This window comes from Mytilus californianus, unplaced genomic scaffold (assembly GCF_021869535.1).
Source record: "Mytilus californianus isolate M0D057914Y unplaced genomic scaffold, xbMytCali1.0.p SCAF_2, whole genome shotgun sequence".
Classification (NCBI taxonomy): Eukaryota; Metazoa; Mollusca; class Bivalvia; order Mytilida; family Mytilidae; genus Mytilus; species Mytilus californianus.
In genome coordinates this window covers 11,217,373-11,243,021 of record NW_026262668.1, presented here as the reverse complement: position 1 = coordinate 11,243,021, position 25,649 = coordinate 11,217,373, and the positions used below count along the sequence as shown (strand labels likewise).

General features: G+C 31.4%; 1 protein-coding gene across 3 annotated transcripts; it reads right to left on the bottom strand.

Annotated features, from left to right (window-relative positions):
* Nucleotides 1-560: 560 nt before the first annotated feature.
* Nucleotides 561-24,692, bottom strand: LOC127729229 (MFS-type efflux pump MSMEG_3705-like). 3 transcript variants are annotated; one of them, XM_052236960.1, is made up of 12 exons: nucleotides 24,544-24,692; nucleotides 23,842-23,900; nucleotides 20,569-20,619; nucleotides 19,606-19,843; nucleotides 18,963-19,229; nucleotides 17,754-17,916; nucleotides 15,175-15,400; nucleotides 13,940-14,136; nucleotides 10,333-10,417; nucleotides 9,553-9,756; nucleotides 5,831-5,932; nucleotides 561-2,782 (listed from the first exon to the last, which is right to left on the bottom strand). In XM_052236960.1, the coding sequence occupies exons 2-12, from the start codon at nucleotides 23,897-23,899 to the stop codon at nucleotides 2,748-2,750; spliced, it is 1,626 nt and encodes a 541-aa protein (XP_052092920.1). In that variant the 5' UTR covers nucleotide 23,900; nucleotides 24,544-24,692; the 3' UTR covers nucleotides 561-2,747. The 3 variants fall into 3 exon arrangements, with proteins under 3 accessions (XP_052092920.1, XP_052092922.1, XP_052092921.1); XM_052236962.1 differs by lacking the exon at nucleotides 23,842-23,900 and having other exon boundaries at nucleotides 24,544-24,636; XM_052236961.1 differs by lacking the exons at nucleotides 561-2,782; nucleotides 24,544-24,692 and adding an exon at nucleotides 3,992-4,711 and having other exon boundaries at nucleotides 23,842-23,980.
* Nucleotides 24,693-25,649: the final 957 nt, after the last annotated feature.

Sequence of the window (25,649 nt, the reverse complement as noted above, 5' to 3'; positions counted from 1 at the left end):
TGGTATAATTTCAGAGAGATCCATACACCATTCCACAAGTTATTATCTGGAAACTAGAAAAATGCTTATTTGGGCCCCTTTTTGGCCCCTAATTCCTAAACTGTTAGGACCATAACCCCCAAAATCAATCCCAACCTTCCTTTTGTGGTTATAAACCTTGTGTTTAAATTTCATAGATTTCTATTTAATTTTACTAAAGTTATTGTCCGGAAACCAACTGTCTTTGGAAGACGCAGACGATGACACGACATGATACCAATATACGACCGCAAAATTTTTTTGCGGTCGTATAAAAATGCCAGGTGATCTATACAAGGGTCCTACGAGCCTCCAGTTTGTAAATTTTCTTAAAATGATCAGTATAACCATACTTAATGTTCCTTCCATTTTTATAGGATTTGAAAATTAAACATCATGTTAAAGCTTTTCTATACTGTTACTTATATTAGCAAAGTGATTATAATAAGTTCAGCAAATATCGGTTTTTTAACCATTTCCTTTAGCAATTTAGGGGACTGCTTATGTTACCAATGAAAATAATAAATTCAAATAAATTGAAATACAGTTTAAAATTTATTGCACAAAGTATGAGTCATAAAAAAATACAAATATTATTCATTACTGACATATGTATATGAGTATCACAACTGTTCCCCTTGTTTTTTAAGGGCTGATGTCTTCTTTGAAATTGATCCGTCATTAGATTATGCTAGAAGAATTCAATTTTCCCTCTCAATGCTCATCTGAATCTAAAGTATTTCTTTACTAAATTCCATAGTATAAATAAGATAAAGCTGTAATATAGATTTGGTTGCTCGCAGTTACTTGTTCTTTTCCCTTGCAAACAATGTTTAATAACATAATAATCTAATATAATTTAATTACAATATTCATATTGACATTTTCATGCAACAAATTGTCCAACACATTACTATATCTAAATGAACATAAACTCTATATGATCCATGTTCATAAATATGACAATAAACATCAAACTGTTCGCTGTAGTTACTGATTGCACTTTCGATGAACTGACAGCTCAACCATTCCTTTAAATAATATAATGGAACCCCACCCATTAAACCACCAAAGGATTTGACATGCATATATATTACCCATATATCTAAATCTATAACAACAAGAACCCGTTTTACAACTGCTCTAACCAGTTTTGAACATATATAAATAATATAACTATATTAAACAGAGAAATCCCTAAATTCAAACGAAAAAGAAAAATATTTGTTTGTTGCTAAAATACCCCATAATGCATGAATGCAAGATAAATTTTAAATTCTGGCAAGTGATTACAATTTTGTCACAAGTTCATTAATTCTATGAAGTACATCAACAGATATTAAATTTAGGATGGCATGATTTCTTATCATAAACTTTGACCTTGAGCATTCTTGATTTTTAGTTTTTATTGATTGTTATTCTATTTATGTTTTGTAAATCTACTGATTGAGTTTAAAAAGAGGTTGCTGTCTTGATGTCTTTTGGCTATTTTTTTGTTGTTGAGTTTCTGTTTCTTTGATGTCTAACCAAAATATCCTTTTTATTGAAATAAATTGCTGTCTCAGAGAAAAACAATTTCATTAAGTTGAAATAACACAAAAGTAGTTTTGTTGACATAAGTAAGCTAAAACACTATACATCATATTACAGATCTGTCAAATGTCCAAGCATTGTGTGTAAAGATGTATACAACCTACCATTTATCATTGGCAATTTTGCTGTTAAACGGTATATATATATATATTGATTAAATAGCTTTCTACTGCTAGTACATGCTTAGTTCCCCAATAACAGTGTCTTTTTCATGCTTGTGAACTTCCACTGCTCCATGTATAAACACTTCAGATTGAAGGTTAGAATTGTAAAACTCAGGCTTAAATATGGTTACAAGCTGGCTTTATTACTACAGGAAAATAAACAAAAAAGGTTTACCCCATGCATGCTTTATCCCAGTTGCACAGTTGTTCAAAAAATTAAACCTGATAAATATAACTAATGCAGACAATGTATATCTCTGTAACTTTAAAATTTGAGTACTTTTAAATATTTAGGAAATATTTTGAGTACTAAATATTTAGAGTAACAGAAAACAATTTTACTACATTCATACTTTTTCCATATTGTTTATATATAGCACATGTATAAATCAAATAATCATAAGAAACTATGTTTACATCTGTAATATGTATATAAACATATTGTCTACTCTATGGTCGGGTTGTTGTCTCTTTGACACATTCCCTATTTCCATTCTCAATTTTATATTACATTTTCAACAATTTTATACATAGTGTGAACATATTCAAACATATTTTAAAACTTCTATATACATTTCCAACAAATCATTTATTACAAGGTTAGGACATGAGTATTTTAATATGTGTCAATACAATTGAGATAGTACATTGGCTATGACTATAAAATGATTTACATTTTAAAATATCATCACAAGAAGAAAAATCTCATAACGGATTGTCAACATAGTAGTGAACAGTCAAAATGTCAATGTAAATATCACTTGTTTTAATTAGATGTGTCTATATCAATGGTCTTAAACTGGTAAATGTAAACAGCAAACTATATCATTGTATATACCATAACCACAACATTACAGATCAAATGTAAACCATGCAGTTTTACATTATGAAAAAAATAGTAGGAAAATCCATATTGAGGGTTCCCTTCTCCATGGAAAGTCAAGCTAGGTAGTTAACTGAAGGTAAAGGTTGCTATGCAGTTGTGTCGGGGAGAATTGTGTAAGCACCTGAAAAAAAAAAAAAACATTATATGAGTTTCTATTTAAATGGATGAAATAAAGTTTACAGTATTAATACTGTTTTTAAAACAATATAGATCCAAGAATTTTATCTTAATGTAAAACAATTAAACAATTCAAAAACAACATGAATTGTTAACTTGATTGATCATAACAACTGATGGCTTAAAAGTAGAGCAATCTAAAATACACATCTGGTCCTAAATTATAGGGAATGTTCTAAATGTATAAAAAATATTTAGAAAATAGAGAAAAATATTGGAGTTTACAGAAAGATTGCACTTTATGAATAGTAGTTGTCACATACTGTCAGCATAAACTTTGTAATAATTTTTGTGTTTGCAAATATTTGTATTTAATGGCCATAGCTTTCAAGATTTATGGTCATCCAGAAACTAATTGCAAATAAACAGTAGTCAATATAAAATATGCATTTTGTTATATTCTATTTGAAAAAAAAAACAAGTAAACAAACTAATCATAGATATAAGGCTTAAAATTGTGTATGCCAGACGTGCGTTGCGTCTACAAAAGATTTTTCAGCGACGCTCGAATCAAAGATGTTGTATTAAAATAAATTGATTGAAATTCACAGGATGAACACAAATTAACTTATTTAGATTTCAAAGAAAACTGCAGTAAATGATGACAATATCATCATACTTTTGAGAGATAGCAACGAGACTGTATATATTTATGTAAGTATAGTTTACTCTAGACTGCCAACGACATACATTCATAGGCTAGCTTAGTTCTATTTTTACAAAGATGTCTCCTTATTTTTTATTTGAATACACTGCATGCAATCAATTTCTATCCAATGATCCTTATACATACAAATATAGCTGTAACTTACATATTTTTCAAATAATTACCGTCTAAACTTGTGTCCTTAGGGTTCTTTAAGACAAAGAGTATCTGTTAAGCTACTTGTCAGAATATTTAATATTTGCACAATGAAAAAATTCCGAAATCATGTAAGAGTGACTTAAGTAGCAGGGCCTCATGTTTACTATCAATGAAATCAAATTGGATGCTAATCCAATGACATATCAGATATCGCTGGTTTATTATAATCTACAATTGACCCGATTTATTCTTAAAATATAACATTTGACATTGTTGTTGTTAATGTTCAAGGTGAGGCGAAAGTCTCATCTACTAAGAAATTCAACAAAGACAAGAAAACTGGTGAGGTCTCCTTATAACCCTTTATTATTCCGTTCACTTTTAGTGATTCATTTGAAGATACAAATAACAACCAAAAGAAAAAAATATTAGTATATATTTAATCTGATTAATATTTCATTACTAAAATTATCCCTGAGGAAATTAAGGATGTATAATTGTCAACAAAAAATGTATGCATCTTCATTGATGATAAATGGCTGGTAAAGAATGTAAATGAAAGTGTAAATTGCAAGTCACAATCCATGCACAAATAGTTTGTTCATAACAGTTAGTAGTATTAGTATCTGAAGTAGTATTAGTATCTGAAGTAGTATTAGTAGCTGAAGTAGTATTAGTATCTGAAGTAGTATTAGTAGCTGAAGTAGTATTAGTAGTTGTAGTAGTAAAAATGGATGGTAGTGGTGGTATATAATGGTGAAAATAAAGGTGGTCATAGTGACGGCTGATGGTGGTGGTAGTGGTGGTGGCTGATGGCAAAGCTAGATTGATCCAGTGGCAAATATGTCATGCAGGAAGATGTAGAACTCATGCTGTTTGAGATGGTAGAGGTGACTGGTGAGATTGTTGTTAGTGATGGTAGTTAGTTATGTAAGTAGTAGTGGTGGTTGGTTATAGGATAAGTAGTGTTGCTGGTTTTTGGTTAGTTCTCATGGCAGTTGGTGATGGTGGTACAGTACTAGTCCACCCATGCCCCACGGCACCAAATAAATATATTGATGATCTATTCTGTAAAACAAAAAACATGGCAACTCACACTCCAAAACTGTTTAAGACCTAATATCCACTTATGCAACAAATACGCAATGCAAATGTTTCAAATAAACCTAACTTACAAGTTGTCAATAGTGTTCCATTGACATACATACATTAAGCCAGTACTGACCACAACAAGAAGTTAAATGACTGATTTAGACCTGCATACCACTGTAAACCAATTTTACAAAAATTCTCAAGACAGTCATTTTCAAAGTTATTTAATCAATCTTCATGAATATTTTGGCTAGAAAAAAAAAATAATTGGAGTATCAAAATCTCTTTAATAGAGTTTTGGCATTTTTGGTTTTATTTTCAGTTGATTTTTCCTGAAAACAATTAGGTAGGGAAACACTAATGTGCATTAGAATACAGCATCTATTTTCTTGAAAACAGTTTGGAAATAAGTGTCAAATGATGATTTGTATCAATAGCACAACTTTATATTAAGAATTTCCTATTTCTGTTGTTGAAAAAAATATCTTAAAATTGAAACAAAACATTTTGCATCAAAAACCTCTGAATTTCATGTGCTTGCACATGGTTTAAGACAACATTATGGATACACACAACACTGAATGTTCACCTCTTACTCAATGATTGATTTAAAATAGATTATGACGTGGTAGCACTACGCTCAAAATAACATAATGTTCAATTTGTAAATCAATGACTTGCTCGACAAAATCCTTTATGACATTGAATCCACAATATCTATGACACCAATCTACAAGTTTGTTCACAACTATTGTATTCAAATATTACACACCATAGGAAGAAGAAGAAAAACACTCTTCCGAACTGCTGCCTTCAAAAAATATAAAGAATGAATTTTTTCTTGTATTTTGCTGAACACATCAATTCTTGGATTACCCAGATACTCATTAAATCCACAAAAAATTATTATTCCACAAAAAATTAAAAAATCCACAGTATTAAGAAAGGAGACATGATTCTTACAGAGAATTTCAATGAGGAAATAATCTAACAGTTCTTAAATAAATTAAATATGTGAATGGAATAATTTACATAGCTTATACATGTAAACATATATCTAATTTTGTACAGAATCTTTCATTGGTACATAATTACTTTGTTCAGCTTTTCTTTGATCTCTTTTCATCAATAGCATCACAAATACAAATATAAATGCTGCATACAGATATGGCCCTGGGTACAGTATGTATAAAGCAGCTGCAAAAAACAAAATTATTTTCAAACCAACTTCATTGCTTCTAACATCTCTACAGCCATCTAATTACTAGGTATATATTTCATAATTTTAAAAGACAATAGTTTTCTTTTTCAGTTTTATCTTTTTTTTTGTCATAATTTCATTTTTGTTTATATAGTTTTTTATGTTTCTTTCTTTTCACTTGTTTATTTGATTGTTTTTTTTTCATTTCTATGAGGGGAGTATTTTTATTTTTAAGTGAAGAAAAGAAAATATTATCAATGTGAAAAAATTACAATTCAAACCAGCAGTGAAAAATGAAAATTATAAGCAAAATGTTTCTTGAATGCCGAGTGGTCAAGATAAATGATAAATTATAAAGAAACTAAGGTCCCAACTCCTTCAGGCAAAGCTGACCATTAAATTAATCTAGCTATTCTGTTTTGGCCCTTATTGATTATAAAGGTCCTAAAATTTTGACGTATCTATACATCTCTACAATGTTTAGGTTTGAGCGTTCCTGATGAACGTAAATCCAGAAAAGTGCTTCAGATACATGAAATTATTCTAGTGTTATTTTCATTCACAATTCTAAAAACAGAAAGTGCTTCAGGAGCTTAAAATGCATTTTATCAATTACTATGCCATATAAAAAAAAAACAAATGTAACAGTAATGGGATGAATATCAGAGAACACTCAGGTTGACGCTATGAGGTTGTTATGTCCTTTAGTCGTGTAGTACGGTGTGTGTTCTTTAGCTCATCCCTTAAGACCAACAACGTCAACATGACAAATTGCAATTAAAGCAATGTAACTGGTATTTATATATTTCCTAGTAATTCATGGCTTTGCTGCTCATGTACATACAATGGCTCAAGTAGGATATAGGGACAAATAGTTCCGGTTAAAAATATATTCATACGCTCAAAAAATAGAAAATCATACGTGCAAAGATATTTTGCAATCTTACTAAATTCAAATAACGTTGAAGTTGTTTCTAATAGTGAGGTCGGCAGTTAGCAGTCGGCACTTAAATGTATACTTAATAATAAGGTAGGCAGTCAGCAGTCTGCACTTATTAGTTAGTAAATGTTCCCTAAAAAGTAAGGTCGGCAGGTCTGCAATTATTAGTGAGTATATGTTTACTAAAAATTAAGGTCGGCAGTCAGCACTTATTAGTAAATGTTTACTAAAATACTAAGGTCAGCAGGCCAGAACTTATTGGTAAATGTTTTCTATAAAATAGTAAGGTCGGCAGGTCGGCAGTCGGCACTTATTTATCTATGTATGCTTAAAAGTAAGGTCGGCAGGTCGGCATTCAGCACTTATTCGTCTACGTATGCTTAAAAGTAAGGTTGGCAGGTCGGCAGTCGGCACTTATTCATCTATGTTTTCTTAAAAGTAAGGTTGGCAGTAGGAACTTATTAATCTATGTTTGCTAACAAGAAAGGTTGGCAGGTTGACAGTCGTCACTTATTCATCTATGTATGCTTAAAAGTAAGGTCGGTTGGTCGGCAGTTGGCACTTATTCATCTATGTATATGTATAATGTAGTACACTACTATTTTATAAATGCCGACTTCATTAGTAGACAATACATATCTTCTAAATTTTTAATAAGTGCCGACCTGCCGACCACTAAATATAAAGGTATTACTACGTCATAAAAACATATTTTCCAAATTTTTAATAAGTGCCGACCTGCCGACCATTAAATATAAATACTAATAAAATTGAGAATGGAAATGGGGAATGTGTCAAAGAGACAACAACCCGACCATAGAACAGGCAACAGCAGAAGGTCACCAACAGGTTTTCAATGCAGCGAGAAATTCCCGCACCCGGAGGCGTCCTTCAGCTGGCCCCTAAACAAATATATATACTAGTTCAGTGATAATGAACGCCATACTAAACTCCAAATTGTACACAAGAAACTAAAATTAAAAAAAGATTAACAAAGGCCAGAGGCTCCTGACTTGGGACAGGCGCAAAAATGCGGCAGGGTTAAACATGTTTTTTGAGATCTCAACCCTCCCCCTATACCTCTAGTCAATGTAGAAAAAAACAAACGCACAACAGTACGCACAGTAAAACTCAGTATAAGAGAAGTCCGAGTCCGATGTCAGAATAGGAAACACAAGAAAATAAACAAAATGACAATAATACATAATAACAACAGACTACTAGCAGTTACTGACATGCCAGCTCCAGACCTCAATTTAACTGATTGAAAGATTATGTCTTCATCATATGAATATCAGGCACAATCCCTCCTGTTAGGGGTTTAGTATCATACCATCATAACATATATGAGAAGAACATCACCCGTGTCATGCCAACAACTGGTTTTTAAATAATTGTGTTTAGTGCCAATGCAAAGACCATATAAGTGAATCAATATTAACGCCAAAATATGCAATCTTTAATGACCTGACAACAGTATCGTAACTATATCCCTTCTTAATAAGTCTATTTAAAGGTTTTGTTAGCTTCAGAGGTGAATACTGACATTTTTGTGCTTTATAAAGAATATTTCCATAAAAAATTGGATGTGAAATACCTGAACGTATAAGAAGTCTGCATGTTGAGCTATATTTACGAATGATGTCCTTATACCGATGATAAAATTTAGTAAATGTTTTGACTAGTTTGTGATATCGAAAACCCTGGTGTAATAATTTTTCAGTAATACATAAATTTCTCTCGTTAAAATCTAAAACATTGTTACATACACGAGCGAATCGTACAAGTTGAGATATATAAACACCGTAAGATGGTGACAAGGGAACGTCACCATCTAAAAATGGATAATTAACGATAGGAAATGAAAAATCATCTCTTTTATCATATATTTTAGTATTAAGCTTTCCATTAATTACTGTATACTAATATTTAATAAGTGCTGACCTGCCGACCAATATATATAACACTAAGTTTTACAGTCATAAAAAAGATCCAACATGTCCAATTTTAATGAACTATTTAATCATAATTCATACCGATTTACTCAGTAATACCGATTTACTCATTAAATATTCCTTCTGCTGGAACTATGTACCCTTATACACTACTTAAACCCATACAATACTTTAAATTCAGAAATTTATGCAAAGTTTTTATTATTGCATAAATAGAGAAAAATAGGTTTCACAAAAAAACCTTTCATTTAAAATGTTGATAGAATTATTGTGTGCAACATTTCCTAAATCTTGCATTCTTGGCCATTGTTTAATAATGGCAATAATAAAAGTTTGCAAAAATTTCTAAATTTTCAGTATTCCTACTGAGGCCCCTCATGGGGGTGTCCAAGTATTAATCACATAATCACAAATTTTTTGCCAATATAATCACATAATCACTAATTATTTTTTTAAACAAGATAATCAAATAATCAATAATACAGTCCTAGATTATCAAATAATCAAATAATCATGAAATATTTGGTCTGGTAATTAAATAATCACTATAAAAACGGCCAAGTAATCACATAATCAAAAACCCCATGAGGAGGCTCCCTACTAAATCGCAATAATTAATCTCTTTTTCTTGTCCATTGTTGAACCATCCCAATAATAAATGCATGCAAAAATATCAGAATTTACAATATTTCTACTTAAAAAAACTGATGATAAAACTTACTTCTTAGTGCATTTACATCTGGATATTTTGGAATGTCATGCTTATGCATTTCTTTTATATGGTTCTTAATAACTGGTACAAGTAGCTGTATATTTCCACCAATGTTTGTAATTATAAATAAATAAACTGCTATTCCTGTCGTTCTGATATCAGACGGTACCAATTCCACTAACACTGCTATGGTGATGCCTATCCACATCTCACCTGTAAATATATAAATAAATATACTCAACTATATATGTCTATAATTCTCTCAGTGCTATCCATTTTTATAAGGATCAAGATATAAAAGGGTATTGTTGAACACCTTCCTGAATAACCCTTGCCCCATGTAAAAGTGTATATCACTAATCAGTTATGTTATCAGTGATTGTTGTTCCTTGCACTTTTGTTTGGCTTCTAGAAAAAAAAATATCTTCATATTATTGTGATATGGGGTAGCTGTTATTTAGATATACCATGTATGAGGGGCGGAAGGACCTTTTTTAGACATCAGGATTGGGACTTTATTTTTGCAGAAATTGGGGATTTACACTTTTTAGGACTCAGGAATTAATGATTAATTTTTTCTTGATCTGGGAAAAAATGCTTTTTCAGGAATTCAGGATTCATTGTTTTTCAATTTTGAGATTTAAGAATCAAAGAAATAAATAAAACTGATCAATATCATCAGGAACATATATACTGTTCCCAGATATTATGTTGAACTCAAAACAAACTTCACATCAGAGAAAAGTTCTACCACATCTGTCTAATCTACAGGTGTCTGACTATACTTACCAAATAGATATGTTGGTATTTGGCATAAGTAAGCACCAGGTGGCATAAAAAATAAAGTTCCAGCAGCAAATGGTGCAGCTAATACCTGGAAAATATGTACAATAAAATCAGGTTTTATATCTATATACAAATAAAAAGATGATGTATGATTGTTAATTAGACAACTATCATATTTCTTATCAATGGCCACCTTGTCCAAAGGTGTATAATTCCACAGATTAGCAACTAGACAATATTTAAGTACAAATGAAAATCTCAAAAATCACAAAACTCAACAAATCTATATCATGAATCAACTTTTAATTGCATCAAAACTTTACTATCATCATTTTAATTGAATCATTAAAGTACTATCAAAAACAAAAATATGCTTCATGTTGCCTTATTTTGTAAAGATCTTGCCTTTTAAAGGATTTTTTGAAATATTTGTTTTACTGCATTTCATGTCAAATTGTACAAGGTTAGTTACAATCACATCCATTTTTGAGGGATTCATGTCAAATTGTACAAGGTTAGTTACAATGACATCCATTTTTGAGGGGTGTTCATAAGATCAAGAACCACAATTATTCCATACGTAATGATTACATATGTAAGAATTACACAAAGTTTGGTAATGATTGATTTTATCTAAAGGTCAGGATTGTCAGAACTTTTTTAACTGTTTTTTTCTTGTCAAATCTTACATTCAAATAAATAGTGGCAGTCATCCTTGATAGAGATCAACCTTCATTCTCTTTTTGTCTTAGTAGTATTAACATTCTAGACATTTATAAACCAGCTTATTTTAATGTAAAGTTCTATCTAACTGACTTTGTGAAAATTAATTTTCACAATTTTCTAATTTTATTGATGTATCCTAATAAGAGAAGATCTAAGTTTGACATAGTTGTGTCAATTTATATTTTTCTACATGCATATACAGTCAAACAGGTATTTAGCATTGTTTTAGTGTTTTCAATCGGTAGAGTTATCGTACTTGCGAGCAATGAAATAAAAAATGGCGGATCTCTGCGCTGTAAGAGCGAAGAAAATGTTGATATATGATAATATTTGTGGGGAAATAAGTCACTGATACTGTTTTCAATGGAAACTGAAAAGAGTGGAACAAGGTGAGTTCAAAATTCACCTTCTATTGCGTGATCTCGGTTGCAAACGGTTTAGATTTTCATTTTGACTTCAACATTGACAACATATATTTTTCGTCATGAAGATTTTTGGTAGTTAAAAACATTAAAATGACGATTTCGTTCAAAAATAAAATGCTTCGCTGGGCGCAGCTTGATACGACCGCAGAGGTCGAACCCTGAACAGTTGGGGCAAGTATGGACACAACATTCAAGCTTGATACAGCTCTGAATTTTGATTGTGATTAAATATTTGACACAGCATAGGTTTCTGACACAGAAAGAATGTGGTCTAAGAACTTCAATTTTTTTAATTTACCTATTATGGTCCAATGTCCAAAATCAAAATACATGGTTAGATTCAGCATATCAAGGAACCCCATATATTCAATTTTTGTTGAAATCAAACAAAGTTTAATTTTGGACCCCAACTTGGACAAACTTGAAAACTGTTCCCATAATCAAAAATCTAAACACATGTTTAGATTCAGCATATCAAAGTACCCCAAGAATTCAATTTTTGTTAAAATCAAACTAAGTTTAATTTTGGACCCTTTGGACCTTAATGTAGACCAATTTAAAAAACGGGACCCAAAATTAAAAATCTAAAAACATGGTTAGATTTGGCATATCAAAGAACCCCAATAATTCAATTTTTGATGAAATCAAACAAAGTTTAATTTTGGACCCTTTTAACCTCAATATGAACCAATTTGATAGCAAATAAAAAATCTAAATACATGGTAAGATTCAGCATATCAAAGAACCCCATATATTCAATTTTTGTTGAAATCAAACAAAGTTTAATTTTGGACCCCAATTTGAACCAACTTGAAAACTGGGCCAAAAATCAAAAATATAAACACATGTTTAGATTCAGCATATCAAAGAACCCCATATATTCAATTTTTGTTGAAATCAAACAAAGTTTAATTTTGGACCCCAACTTGGACCAACTTGAAAACTGGGCCCATAATCAAAAATCTAAACACATGTTTAGATTCAGCATATCAAAGAACCCCAAGTATTCAATTTTTGTTAAAATCAAACTAAGTTTAATTTTGGACCCTTTGGACCTTAATGTAGACCAATTTAAAAACGGGACCCAAAATTAAAAATCTAAATACACGGTTAGATTTGGCATATCAAAGAACCCCAATAATTCAATTTTTGATGAAATCAAACAAAGTTTAATTTTGGACCCTTTTGACCTCAATATGAACCAATTTGATAGCGGGGTCCACAAATAAAAAATCTAAATACATGGTTAGATTCAGCATATCAAAGAACCCCATATATTCAATTTTTGTTGAAATCAAACAAAGTTTAATTTTGGACCCCAATTTGGACCAACTTGAAAACTGGGCCAAAAATCAAAAATCTAAATACATGTTTAGATTCAGCATATCAAAGAACCCCATATATTCAATTTTTGTTGAAATCAAACAAAGTTTAATTTTGGACCCTTTGGACCTTAATGTAGACCAATTTGAAAACTGGACCCAAAATTAAAAATCTAAATACACGGTTAGATTCGTCATAACAAATAAATAAATGTGGTCAAAGATTTTACAAATCTAATGCGCCATACTGGTCTTCCTTTATAAATATGCATTTCTTTAAACATAATTTAAAAGCAGTGTAAGGGAAGTAACCAAAACGTTGTATTTGGATTACCTCCCTTACACTGTTTTAAATTATCTTAATTGTTCATTAACCATTACTTTATACATAATTTAAAAGCAGTGTAAGGGAGATAATTTCAATGATGTATTTGATTTATCTCCCTTACACAGCTTTAAATTATGTTTTGTACTAAAGTGTTTGTCCATTAATGAGGACAACCTTGTTTTTCCCCCTTTTTTGCCCCTAATTCTTAAACGGTTTGAGCAATAACCCCCCAAAGCAAATCCTAACCATCCCTTTGTGGTATGGAAACTTGTAGTATAATTTCAGAGAGATCCATACACCGTTCCACAGTTATTGTCTGGAAACTAGAAAATGCTTATTTTTTGCCCCTTTTTGGCCCCTAATTCCTTAACTGTTGGTACCATAACCCCCAAAATCAATCCCCACCTTCCTTTTGTGGTATTGAACCTTATGGTAAAATTTCATAGAGATCCATTCACTTCAACTAAAGTTAGAGTGCAAAAACTAATGCGTCTTCGGACGACGACGCCGGACTACGCCGACAACGACGACGCCAACGTCATACCAATATACGACCACAAAAAATTTTTTGCGGTCGTATAATAAGGTGACTGCTGAGCACGTTAGACAGATGACCGCTGAAATGAGTTAAATTATATAGAAAAAAGTTTGGGAGGGTCTGAAAGTGACCGTTAGAGGCTAGTGACTGCTGAAACGAGATGACCCTTAAGGCAGGTTTGACTGTACATGTTAATAAGTCACTTGCAAAAACAACTTTGCTACAGGTATAACTGCTATATTAATACCCCAAAATACTTCTGAATACTTACCAAACTAACAAATATAACAATAACTCGAGAATATAGTCCTAATCGTTTGACAATAACATCGGACAGAAGACCGCCAACAGTAACACTGAGTATACCTCCTACAATAGGTATCCATGACATGTAGTCACCTATCTGTTCTTTTGTTTGGTGTAAGTCTGTAAAGTACTGTTGTGTGTTGTAGGATATTACATAGCCAGCTGAAATACAAAAGATTAATGTTAATATATGACAGTAATTGGGTACTGTAAGTTCAGAAGAAATATAAGAGTAAATTTTCGAAGGAGAAGGAATGATAAGGCACCTTTTTTGGTCCTTTTAGCTCAAATTTGAAAAAAAACAACAAAAACATATAATATATCTATCAAATACTATTCTTCAGATGTACATAAAGCATTAGTCAGTCAGTTATCAGTATTTTTATTTTTAAACTGAGTCTTGCATATTTGCTTAAGAGCTTCAAACTTCTTGCTTTTAATGCAAAACTGTGAAAACTGCTTAAAAACTCCATTTTGAGATCTTATCATTATTGTTTGGATATGAGCCAAAGGCCTAACCCAGAAGACCATTTTGAAAGATGTCTTTTAAGAAGATATCAAAATATTTTTTTTAGTACAGCCTAAATTCATATATATTTTTTTCTAAAATATATTTCTGGCATTTCAGGTCAAAAATTTATTTGTGTGGCCTCAAATGTACACAATAAAGCAGAGATTCAAATTTACATAACAATTTACTTCATCATATTTAATTTTTAAGGTAAAACATTATGCATGCATTATTTTCTGAATATTGGAGAACATTTCCATACAGTGGATTCATTAATATTTGTGGGGTACCAATTTTGTGGATTTTGTGGGTAAACCTATAAAGTTTAAAAAAGTATAAATTTTCTATTGGGTTGTATGCAGACTTAGGTAAATCCACAAAATCAAAGATCCACAATTTTTCCTCAATCCATGAAACTGATATTAAACCACGAAAAATAAATGAATCCACATTATATGAATAAACTGCAAAAATTATGCTTTCTATGTGGTTTGTATCATGAAACACAACAAATTTGCTGAATTTTTTATCTTCTTTTAAGAAGAGTTAATATATAACATACAAAAGTCACATGTCACTGAACATTAAACAGTCATCCATCAACATCATCAAAAGTCACATGTTGAATACTAATGTCAACCCAAGGTCTGATTTCAGATTATTTATTAAACTGAATGTTTAGAACAAACCTGCATTCCTGATTGATGAGGCTAGCAATAACAACATCACAGATGGGTTAAAAAATCTGGTAAAAACTCTCTTAGCTTTGTATCCAACACTCATTGTGTTCTGTTCTTTGTCTGCATCCTTATCTGGTTCGCTTTGTTGTCTAGGTGGATCTTTAACTGTTAGGAACAACAAGACTGCAACAACTATACCTGGAATGGCTGCTAAAAAATAACTCCATCTCCATCCCTAAAACAACAAATATTATATATACATGGCCTAAGATACCATGAATAACCCTAAATACAATGAATATTACGCAATGTATATAAATGTCCTAGTCTACCATAAACATATTAAATCTTTAGATAGTTATGTTTTAGGAAACTATTTTTCACAGTATATTTGTGATTTGTGATTTTTTATTTTGTTTATATGAAACCTGTACATGTATTCTATTATGTTTATTATGTATACAGTTTCTAAGATTTCTTCAAAAGCTGCAAATTCATGAATGAGGAGAAATCATATTTTCATGAATATTTGATTTTGTGGTTTTGCCAAAGACTGCATTCAGACCAATAGAAAATGTGTACATTGTTGAACATTTATATTCGTGGTTTACCTATCAAAATAATATATAACTGACTTGTACACATGAATCAAGTAATTAGTGAATACATGCATATATAACTGACTTGTACACATGAGTCAAGTAATTTAGTGTATACATGAATATATAACTGACTTGTATACACGAAATCTTGTAATAACTGTATACATGATTATATAACTGACTTGTACACATGAATCTAGTAATTAGTGTATACATGAATATATGACTGACTTGTACACATGAATCTAGTAATTAGTGTATACTTGAATCTATAACTGACTTGTACACATGAATCTAGTAATTAGTGTATACATGAATATATAGCAATACTCAAGAATAATATTCATGTATCCACAGTATCTTAATAAACCTAGACAAAACAACCATTTTCTTGTAAGAGTCAGAACATAAATGGGTGAAAAACGAAATCTGAAACAGGACAGAATTAACAGCTATTCTCTACAGAACTTTGGACAAAATTATATATCTGAATAAAATGCTCCGCTGGGCGCAGCTTGATACGACCGCAGAGGTCGAACCCTGAACAGTTGGGGCAAGTATGGACACAACATTCAAGCTTGATACAGCACTGAATTTGGATTGTGATTAAATATTTGACACAGCATAGGTTTCTGACACAGAATGAATGTGGTCTAAGAACTTAAAAAATTTTAATTTACCTATTCAAACCATATCATTATTATTTGCTTTTATATATAAATCAGAAATAACCAATTTAAAATGGAATATTTTAAAGAAAAAAAAAGGAAAAAAAGAGAAAAAAAATCCCTCCCCCAAATTTTTTGAACCCCCTTATGATTCATCACCCCAAAACTCAATCCCAGCCTTCTCTTTGTGGTATGGTACCTTGCAATACAATTTCAGAGAGATCCATACACTTGAACACAAGTTATTGTCTGGAAACTAGAAAAATGCTTGTTTTTAGGCCCCTTTTTGGCCCCAAATTCCTAAACATTTAGGGCAATTACCCCCAAACTCAAACCCAGCTTTCCCTTTGTGATATGGAACCTTGTAGTACAATTTCATAAAGATCCATATACTTACACACAAGATATTGTCCTGAAACTAGAATCGTCATATAAAAATGCTTGTTTTTTGCCCCATTTTGGCCCCTTATTCTTTAAATTTTAAGGCAATTACCCCCAAAATCCATCCCAGCCTTCCCTTTGAGGTATGGTACCTTGCAGTACAATTTCAGAGAGATCCATACACTTGAACACAAGTTATTGTCTGGAAACTAGAAAAATGCTTATTTTTGGCCCCTTTTTGGCCCCTTATTCCTAACTGTTATACGCAACTACCCCCAAACTCAATTCCAGCTTTCCCTTTGTGATATGGAACCTTGTAGTACAATTTCAGAAAGATTCATACACTGACATACAAGTTATTGTAATGAAACTAGAAAAATGCCCCTTTTTTGCCCATAATTCCTAAAATTTTGAGGCAATTAACCCCAAAATCAATCCCAGCATTCCCTTTGTGATATGGAACCTTGTGGTACAATGTCAGAGAGATCCATACACTAACACACAAGTTATGTCAGGAAGTTACAAAAATGCTTATTTTTGGCCCCTAACTCCTTAACTGTTGGTACCATAACCCCCAAAATCAATCCCAACCTTCCTTTTGTGGTATTGAACCTTATGGTAAAATTTCATAGAGATCCATTCACTTAAACTAAAGTTAAAGTGTGAAAACCAATGTGTCTTCGGACGACGACGACGCCAACGTCATACCGATATACGACCGCAAAATTTTTTTGCGGTTGTATAAAATTTGATTAAAATTGAATGTGTAACCTTTGACCTTGAATGATTTAGGTAATAAAGGAACTGAATCACTAAACATAATTTTGAAAGGACACCTAACAAAAATGTTACAGATGAAACAAACTCCAAGCAACAGTGGTGAAACCATGTTATTCAAATAATTATAACCACTTTCATCTATTCAATTGTTACTTACTTGATTGTTTATATTTGCCTTGCTGATAAAATTCCCAAAAGCATATGACATACTGTAGCCAATGTAGATACCCCAATTATATACACCTAATGCTAATCCACGACTCTGCTTAGGGAAGTAATCTGCTATCATGGAAGCTGCAAAGGGTGTACATCCAGCCTCCCTGAAATAAAACAGAATCAAGATTCATACAAAGTTATTCAAACTGACCTTTGATCTAATATGAAGTCAACTAATTACTTGTTTCTTCTGTCATTCAGTTAGATTGAAATATTTGTAAAATCTATCTTTAACTATTATGACAATTCAAAGTAAAATTTGATTGATTGACTGTAATTTGCTCATGATTAATAGGCAAAAATTTTATGTAAACAGACAAGATAAAATTAAACAATAAATCAGCAAGGCTATGAATAAAAAGTTTACCAGGAATGATGGTGTTAAATTTAGATTGTCACTGAAAGGTAAGTTTAGGAAAATGCCTGTACCAAGTCAGGAATATGACGGTTGTTTTTTCATTCGTTCCTTTGGTTGACAACGTTTGAAATTGTGATTTTTATGGACTTCCCCTTTTTTTGAATTTACCTTGAAGTTTGTTAATTTTATTATACTTTTTAAGGCAACCAATATTTTGCCATACAACAGGTCTAGGTCACTTACTGATTTGTTTCATTAATATTTATTTAATATCAGGGAATTTAACCCATCCTTCTCCCAACAAAAAAAAACATTGAATGACATCTACAATTAACTGTCCATATACTGTAAACCAACTAATTTTCGCGATCGATTTATTTTCGTGACTTTTGCAAGAAGGAAAATAACACTAATATATATATCGTAGCAAAAATTTAAAACAAGGATCTTACCTTGTCTAACTACATCAAGTAAATTTGAAAATCGCGAAATTAAATCACCGCGAATTGGGGTAGAAAAGGCTACAAGCGAAATAAAGTATCCACAAAAATAAGTTGGTTTACAGTATGTCAATACCTTATACATGTACCTAGTCAAAATCTCATACTACTATCTACCAATACATTTCAATAGCTGTTCACAAATTAATTACCCTATACCTAGTCAAAATCTCATACTACTATCTACCAATACATTTCAATAGCTGTTCACAAATTACTTACCCTATACCTAGTCCAAATCTCATACTACTATCTACCAATACATTTCAATAGCTGTTCACAAATTACTTACCCTATACCTAGTCCAAATCTCAGGATGACTATCTGCCAATAACTGTTCACAAATCCTGTCAATAATGTCATGGTTGACCAGATAACCAAACAAGAGGCTAACATAACCTTACGATTATATTTGTCAGCAGCAAAACTGATGAAGATTCCAGAAAATGTGTAAATGACTATAAAAACGGGACCAGCTACCAACTGGTACTCTAATCCCTGACCATTATAGTCCCATTTACATACATAGCTGCCATTGTCATTTACTAAACTAGAACATCTAAAATATAACATTATCAAATTTTTATTGATGTCTGTGTTTTGTGTGTACTATTTCAGACTATCAATTGTGGCAACTCTAACAAATCAAAAGACTTAAAACAATCATATCTTTAGAATGATTGACATTAACTGTAGCTTCAAAACTTTTTTTAACTTCATCATTACATAAACTTTTTTGCATAAATTAATTCATGTTTATAAAAGAATAATACAGTTACTTTTTCTGTTTTATAGGTACATTCTTTATTTATGCTAAATGATAAAACTTTTGAAAAAAAAGTATTATTCTTTCAATTATTCTTTCAAGATTCCATGTTATTGACGAGAGTACATGTATTATTTATTTTAATTATTATATTTTACACTAGACTTACATATTTTCAGTACTAGCTTCACATTTAATCTTGGTGTTGTTTAAGCCTTTCAGATCATTGTCTGTGAAATAAGTACTGTTGATCATACAAGCCTGGTCCCCAAAGTGAACCTCCTGGGCCATTGACTTTGCAGTGATGCCAAACAGGAACCGGTCTAACTGATTCAACAGATATGTCAACAGGAACAAAAACAAAGCCCAAACATTTGTCTTATTAAATGTTTGAAAAAAGCCCAACTCTGCAAAGACAATAGACAGTTGTCGTTGGTTCATGTCTGTCATATTTGTTTTTCGTAAATTGTTTTGTTATAAATTAGACTGTTAGTTTTTTCAATTGATTTGTTTCATATTTTTCAAGTCGAGGCCTTTTATAGCCCATTATAGGGTATGGGGCTTTTCTCATTGTTGAAGGCTGTACTGTTGCCTATAAATTGCTTACATCCACTTCATTTGAACTTTGGTGGATAGTTGTCTCATTGGCAGTCTTACCACATCTAATTTTTATATAAAACATTGAAAAAAATGCATTCTTTAAATAATGTAAATTTAAGGTTACGTTGAACATCTACTCTTATCCTCTGCATGTATACCTTGTAAATGTATTAAACATTTTCAATAAAAATCTGTCTTATCTTTGTAACCCAATTAACATGTTAAATGCTGTGAAAAATGCAAAAAAAGTAACCATTGGTTCTGTCCAAGGACTGTCAAATAATAAAGTGATTCAATTTGGGTCCTGATGTGGTGGTTGATGGGTCAAATTATGATAAAAATCAATATCTGACCTATCGACTGTTATTGAAATATACTAAAAAATATGTCTGACTAAAATATCAGAATTGGTGTTTTTAATATTAAATAAATCTAAAGTATTTTCTATGGAAAAGCACATTATACATAAAGGTGGTCTATCTAAAATAAATGGGTCCTTAAGTGTTTGGAATAGTAAATAAATGAAACATACCAACAGTTTCCTGTTTCTCCATTTTTCTTTGATCTGTTTTTTCTGGAGAATCTGTAATGAATTGTAGCACGTGAAAATGTGAGAGACATATAAAAAACTTATACTTTTTATATAATGTACAAACTCAATAACGTACTACATATGTTCTTGATGCCTATGTTGAATTACCTTACTCCAAAGCAAAATAAACCCCCAAAAAACGTATGATTTTATTGTTTTGTCAAGCAATTTATTTACATCACTTTTGCAAGTAGGAAAATAAGGCTAATGTAAATTGAATATGTCTTACTTGGATGATCTTGTCCTATATGAATAAGGCTAATGTAAATTGAATATGTCTTACTTGGAAGAGCTTGTCCTATATGAATTCATCAACGAAGTTAGAATATATATATGACAAAAATAAATAGCTACCAATTTGCCAATAGCATAAAAACACACAAAAAAGTATTGAGGAAAATAAGTTGGTTTACAGAATTATATGACAGCAAAATCATAAAAATAAAGTATTAACTATAAAATGGCTGCATGCATTACAGGTTATTTTCAGTCTTCCAGTCCATCAACAATTCAAATCAGACAATTTTAAATTCTCAAAAAAATTATCTGAAAAAACACTGCAGAACTAAGCTTGGACTTTTGATGTTATTTTAGTCCACAGTTAACAGTTATGACAGTGATAGTACTTTAAATCTGTCTTGTACCTCTACTACTAAATATAGGTTAGTAAGAGTTAAGAAAATAGTGACTTATCTCCCCTTCTGTGTGGTTAAACCTAACACTGCAATTTATATTTCAAATTTAACCATATCTTGGCTTTTTCATTCATACCTTAAAATTTAGACTGTCAGAAAATACAAAATCTATTGTAACCATATGAAATCACAAACACTGATGAAAACAGGCTGACAGATGCACGAACAACATACAAAGGAACATACCAACAAATAAATGTACATACAAATATTCAACACTGAAATATGAAACTTGAAATAATATAAAATCCCCAAAAAACTTGGAATGATATCTGATTCTATATAAGGGCTAACCTATAGTGAATCACAGTGACAAGTCAAATAGATAATTGAAAATGTCTTTAAAATGATTTACACCTTACTATCAAATTACCAAAAGCTAGAGATGTTTCAAAACTGAATGCATCAGATTTTACATGACACTTCTTCTCCTAACCCACAATGCATATATCTAATATCATTTTGAAAATAATTTTAAACTTCACTACAAATCTACAGGATTATAGCTACTAACTTCACTACAAATCTACAGGATTATAGCTACTAACTTCACTACAAATCTACAGGATTATAGCTACTAACTTCACTACAAATCTACAGGATTATAGCTACTAACTTCACTACAAATCTACAGGATTATAGCTACTAACTTCACTACAAATCTACAGGATTATAGCTACTAACTTCACTACAAATCTACAGGATTATAGCTACTAACTTCACTATAAATCTACAGGATTATAGCTACTAACTTCACTATAAATCTACAGGATTATAGCTACTAACTTCACTACAAATCTACAGGATCATAGCTACTAACTTCACTACAAATCTACAGGATCATAGCTACTAACTTCACAATAAGAACAAAAAATTGCACAAAAACATTGTCTTATTCCTTTAATATAACATATCTATTAAAATTTCTGATCATTAATTCTCAGTTTTGCAACTGCTAAAGTCACTTGCCTCTTATATATATATATATAATCTTATAATAATGGCAATACATATAACACAATAAAAGTTTCAAAATCAATTGCCATGACTGAGGGCCGGGGATGGACCAAATAATCATGGTGGAAAATTATCTGAAGCTGTTGGGTGAACCCGGATCCTAAACCTCCAATCTTAGCCTTTTCTAAAGAATGTGTTAAACCAGCACACAAAACCCCTGGTACAGACTATTTCAAATGAAAGTTGTGGGTTGAACCCAGACCCCAAAACCTCAGATCCAGGCCCTTTCTAATGAAAGTTGTGGGTTACTTTAGGCAAACACACCAATCCTCTGTTACAGACCCTTTCTAATGAAAGTTGTGGGTTGAACCAGGACACTAAAGGTATAGAACAGGTCCTTTCTACTGAATGTTGTGGTTTGAACTAGGACACTAAATTTCTGGTACAAGCCCTTTTTAATGAACGTTTTGGGCCCAAACCTCTGATCCAGGCCCTTTCTAATGAAAGTTGTGGGTTACTTCGGGCAAACACATCAATCCTCTGTCACAGGCCCTTTCTAATGAAAGTTGGGGGTTATTTCAGGCAAACACACCAATCCTCTGTTACAGGCCATTTCTAATGAAAGTTGTGGGTTGAACCAGGACACTAAACCTATGGAATAGGTCCTTTCTACTGAATGTTGTGGTTTGAACTAGGACACTAAATTTCTGGTACAAGCCCTTTTTAATGAATGTTTTGGGCCCCAAACCTCTGATTCAGGCCCTTTCTAATGAAAGTTGTGGGTTACTTCGGGCAAACACATCAATCCTCTGTCACAGGCCATTTCTTATGAAGTTATGGGTTGAACCAGGACACTAAACCTATGGAACAGGTCCTTTCTACTGAATATGTTGTGGTTTAAACTAGGACACTTAATTTCTGGTACAAGCCCTTTTTAATTAACGTTTTGGGCTGAATGAATTTTTTGGATTAAATCAGGAAGAACCTCGGATCCAGGCCTTACAATGAATGTTTTTGGTTGAACAAGGCACTAAACTTCTGGCGCAGATCATTTCTACTGAATGTTGTGAGTTGAATCAGGAAGAGGAACCTTGGATCGAGGCCTTTTCTAATGAATGTTGTGGATTGAACTAGGACATCAAATCTCCACTTTTTATAATGACAGTTATAATGTCATTTATATATAAATATTTATTACTGCAAATTCAGAAATTATTGCGATGTTTTTATTATTTCGAAAAATGCGACAGGGTTATAATCACAATATTTTGGACTCGCATTTTGATTATTTTTATATGAATGAAGCAGAAATTTTCTCAATATCGCAAAAATTAAAATCGCATTTTAGTCCAAAATGACAAAATCGCAATAATAAATGCACGCAATAATTTCTGAATTTACAGTATATCAGTCAGTATACAACTAAAATAAAATTCAGCAATAAGAAATAAACACGCAAATCAGAAAACCAAGCAACAAACTGTTAGTAAACACAAGCATAAAATAGAAATGAAATAAGAGGTTGAATTAGTAAAATTCACAACACCTGGTGTTAACCAACCTTCATTCCTGATAGATTCATATCCCCTGTGTCTTACAGCTTCTTTAATAGATGCCATTCTGTGTCAGAAAATATACAGTCAACTTACAACTCATTTATTTTTTCTTTTCTCCGAATTAAAACAGACTGTGCATGAGTGAATATTATTCTTCTAAAATTTAAAGGGCCTGAATTCTTTAAATTCAAATTTTCTATACAAATTGTCACAAGACAGTCAAGTTGTTTTTAAAGCAAAATAATTTGTTCGTTGAACCTTTTCTTAGAATATATCATACATAATATATTAAAACCCGAACTTTATTATTTCGTAATTAATTGGTCTACTGTAACATTAAATATTTGTATTTTAAAATGCAATAGACATGCTTTTCTTACAAGATACATTATACAGCTGATTTATAAAGAATTTTAAAAATTTTGAATTTCATCTTTCTACCTTTTATTTGGTCACCTCTTTCATTTTGCACTGATCAAAATTATAAATATGTCAAAGTAATATGGCATTATTAAAGAGTCCCAACCATTGAAAATCTGTTAGCAAGCATATTATCAAAAATTAATCAAAAAGCACAATTAGTCCAGTTTAATAAAGCATTGACTGATGAAGAATTAGAGAAAAATACATTACGTCATCAACAATTATCTAAGGCTTCACTCCAAGAAATCCTTACCACACAATTTTCCGAGATGAACATGCATTACCTTAAATTATTGAGATGAAATTCTTCAGAATATCAGGATTATCTAACTGTTGTTTTCTAAATGTTCCAGTATGATCTCTGAAACATACATCACTGTACATGTACATTATAATACATACTTTAATATTATTTTCATCAAATTACTCAAATACAATTATATATCACCTTACATAATAATCTGCAGCCCAAAAAGAATGGTTACTGCTTCTCAAAAATGTATTCACATGATTCATGACATTTTGATACATGTACATGTATAGTCAATCTTAGTTATGGAGACATATATATTAGATTTGCTCTGGTCAAAGTTGGCAAAGTTATCCACATTTGGCTTTAGTTCCACAATTTTAGACTTCAGTGAACCTGTTAGTCTAAAACCTATAGCTAGCAATTAAAATATCAGTGTAACACCTCATGCAAGGACTCCTAGATTTACAGACATTTGGAAGTTAGGGGGTCTGTTGTTGTGGTTTCATTAAAAATAAAAGACATGTTCTGTGAAATTTGTATAAAGTTCACAAGCTATTAAATCATTCACTAGTAGGCATAATGTTAGAAAGAAAGAGTGTAACATAACATGAATCAAGAATGGGTAAGTTGGAGTTATTTTTTTCCTCATTATGTGTTCTTTGTTGAATTCATGTCTCTAGATAAAAATTGTTTTTATTCAAGGCAAGGAATATCTATTCTGATTGCTTGATTGTTTTTGAAGCCACTTACAGCACCATTGGCTACATTGTGGTGGTCAGTTTTTATTGGTGGAGAAAGCCAGAGAACCACCAACATTCAGCAGGAAAATCCTAGTCAATAAAGATTGGAGTTAAATGCTGTCACATGCAAGGTTCTAACTCACAACCTCGTGTTGACAAGCAAGTGATACAGTAGATGAACTACTTAAACTACTTGGCGATCATGGCCATTGAGGCCCCAAATATCTATTCTAAATAATGATGCAGAAAATTTTGATACTTTGAAACTTAATATGGTAAGAGAGTAGTTTTCAAAGGTAAAAATTAAAGAAATCACACTTTGTGCTGTAATGATTAAAAAAAAAAATTTAAGAAGTGACTGGTGTACATGGTGTCAAAGATATTTAAAAAAAATGGC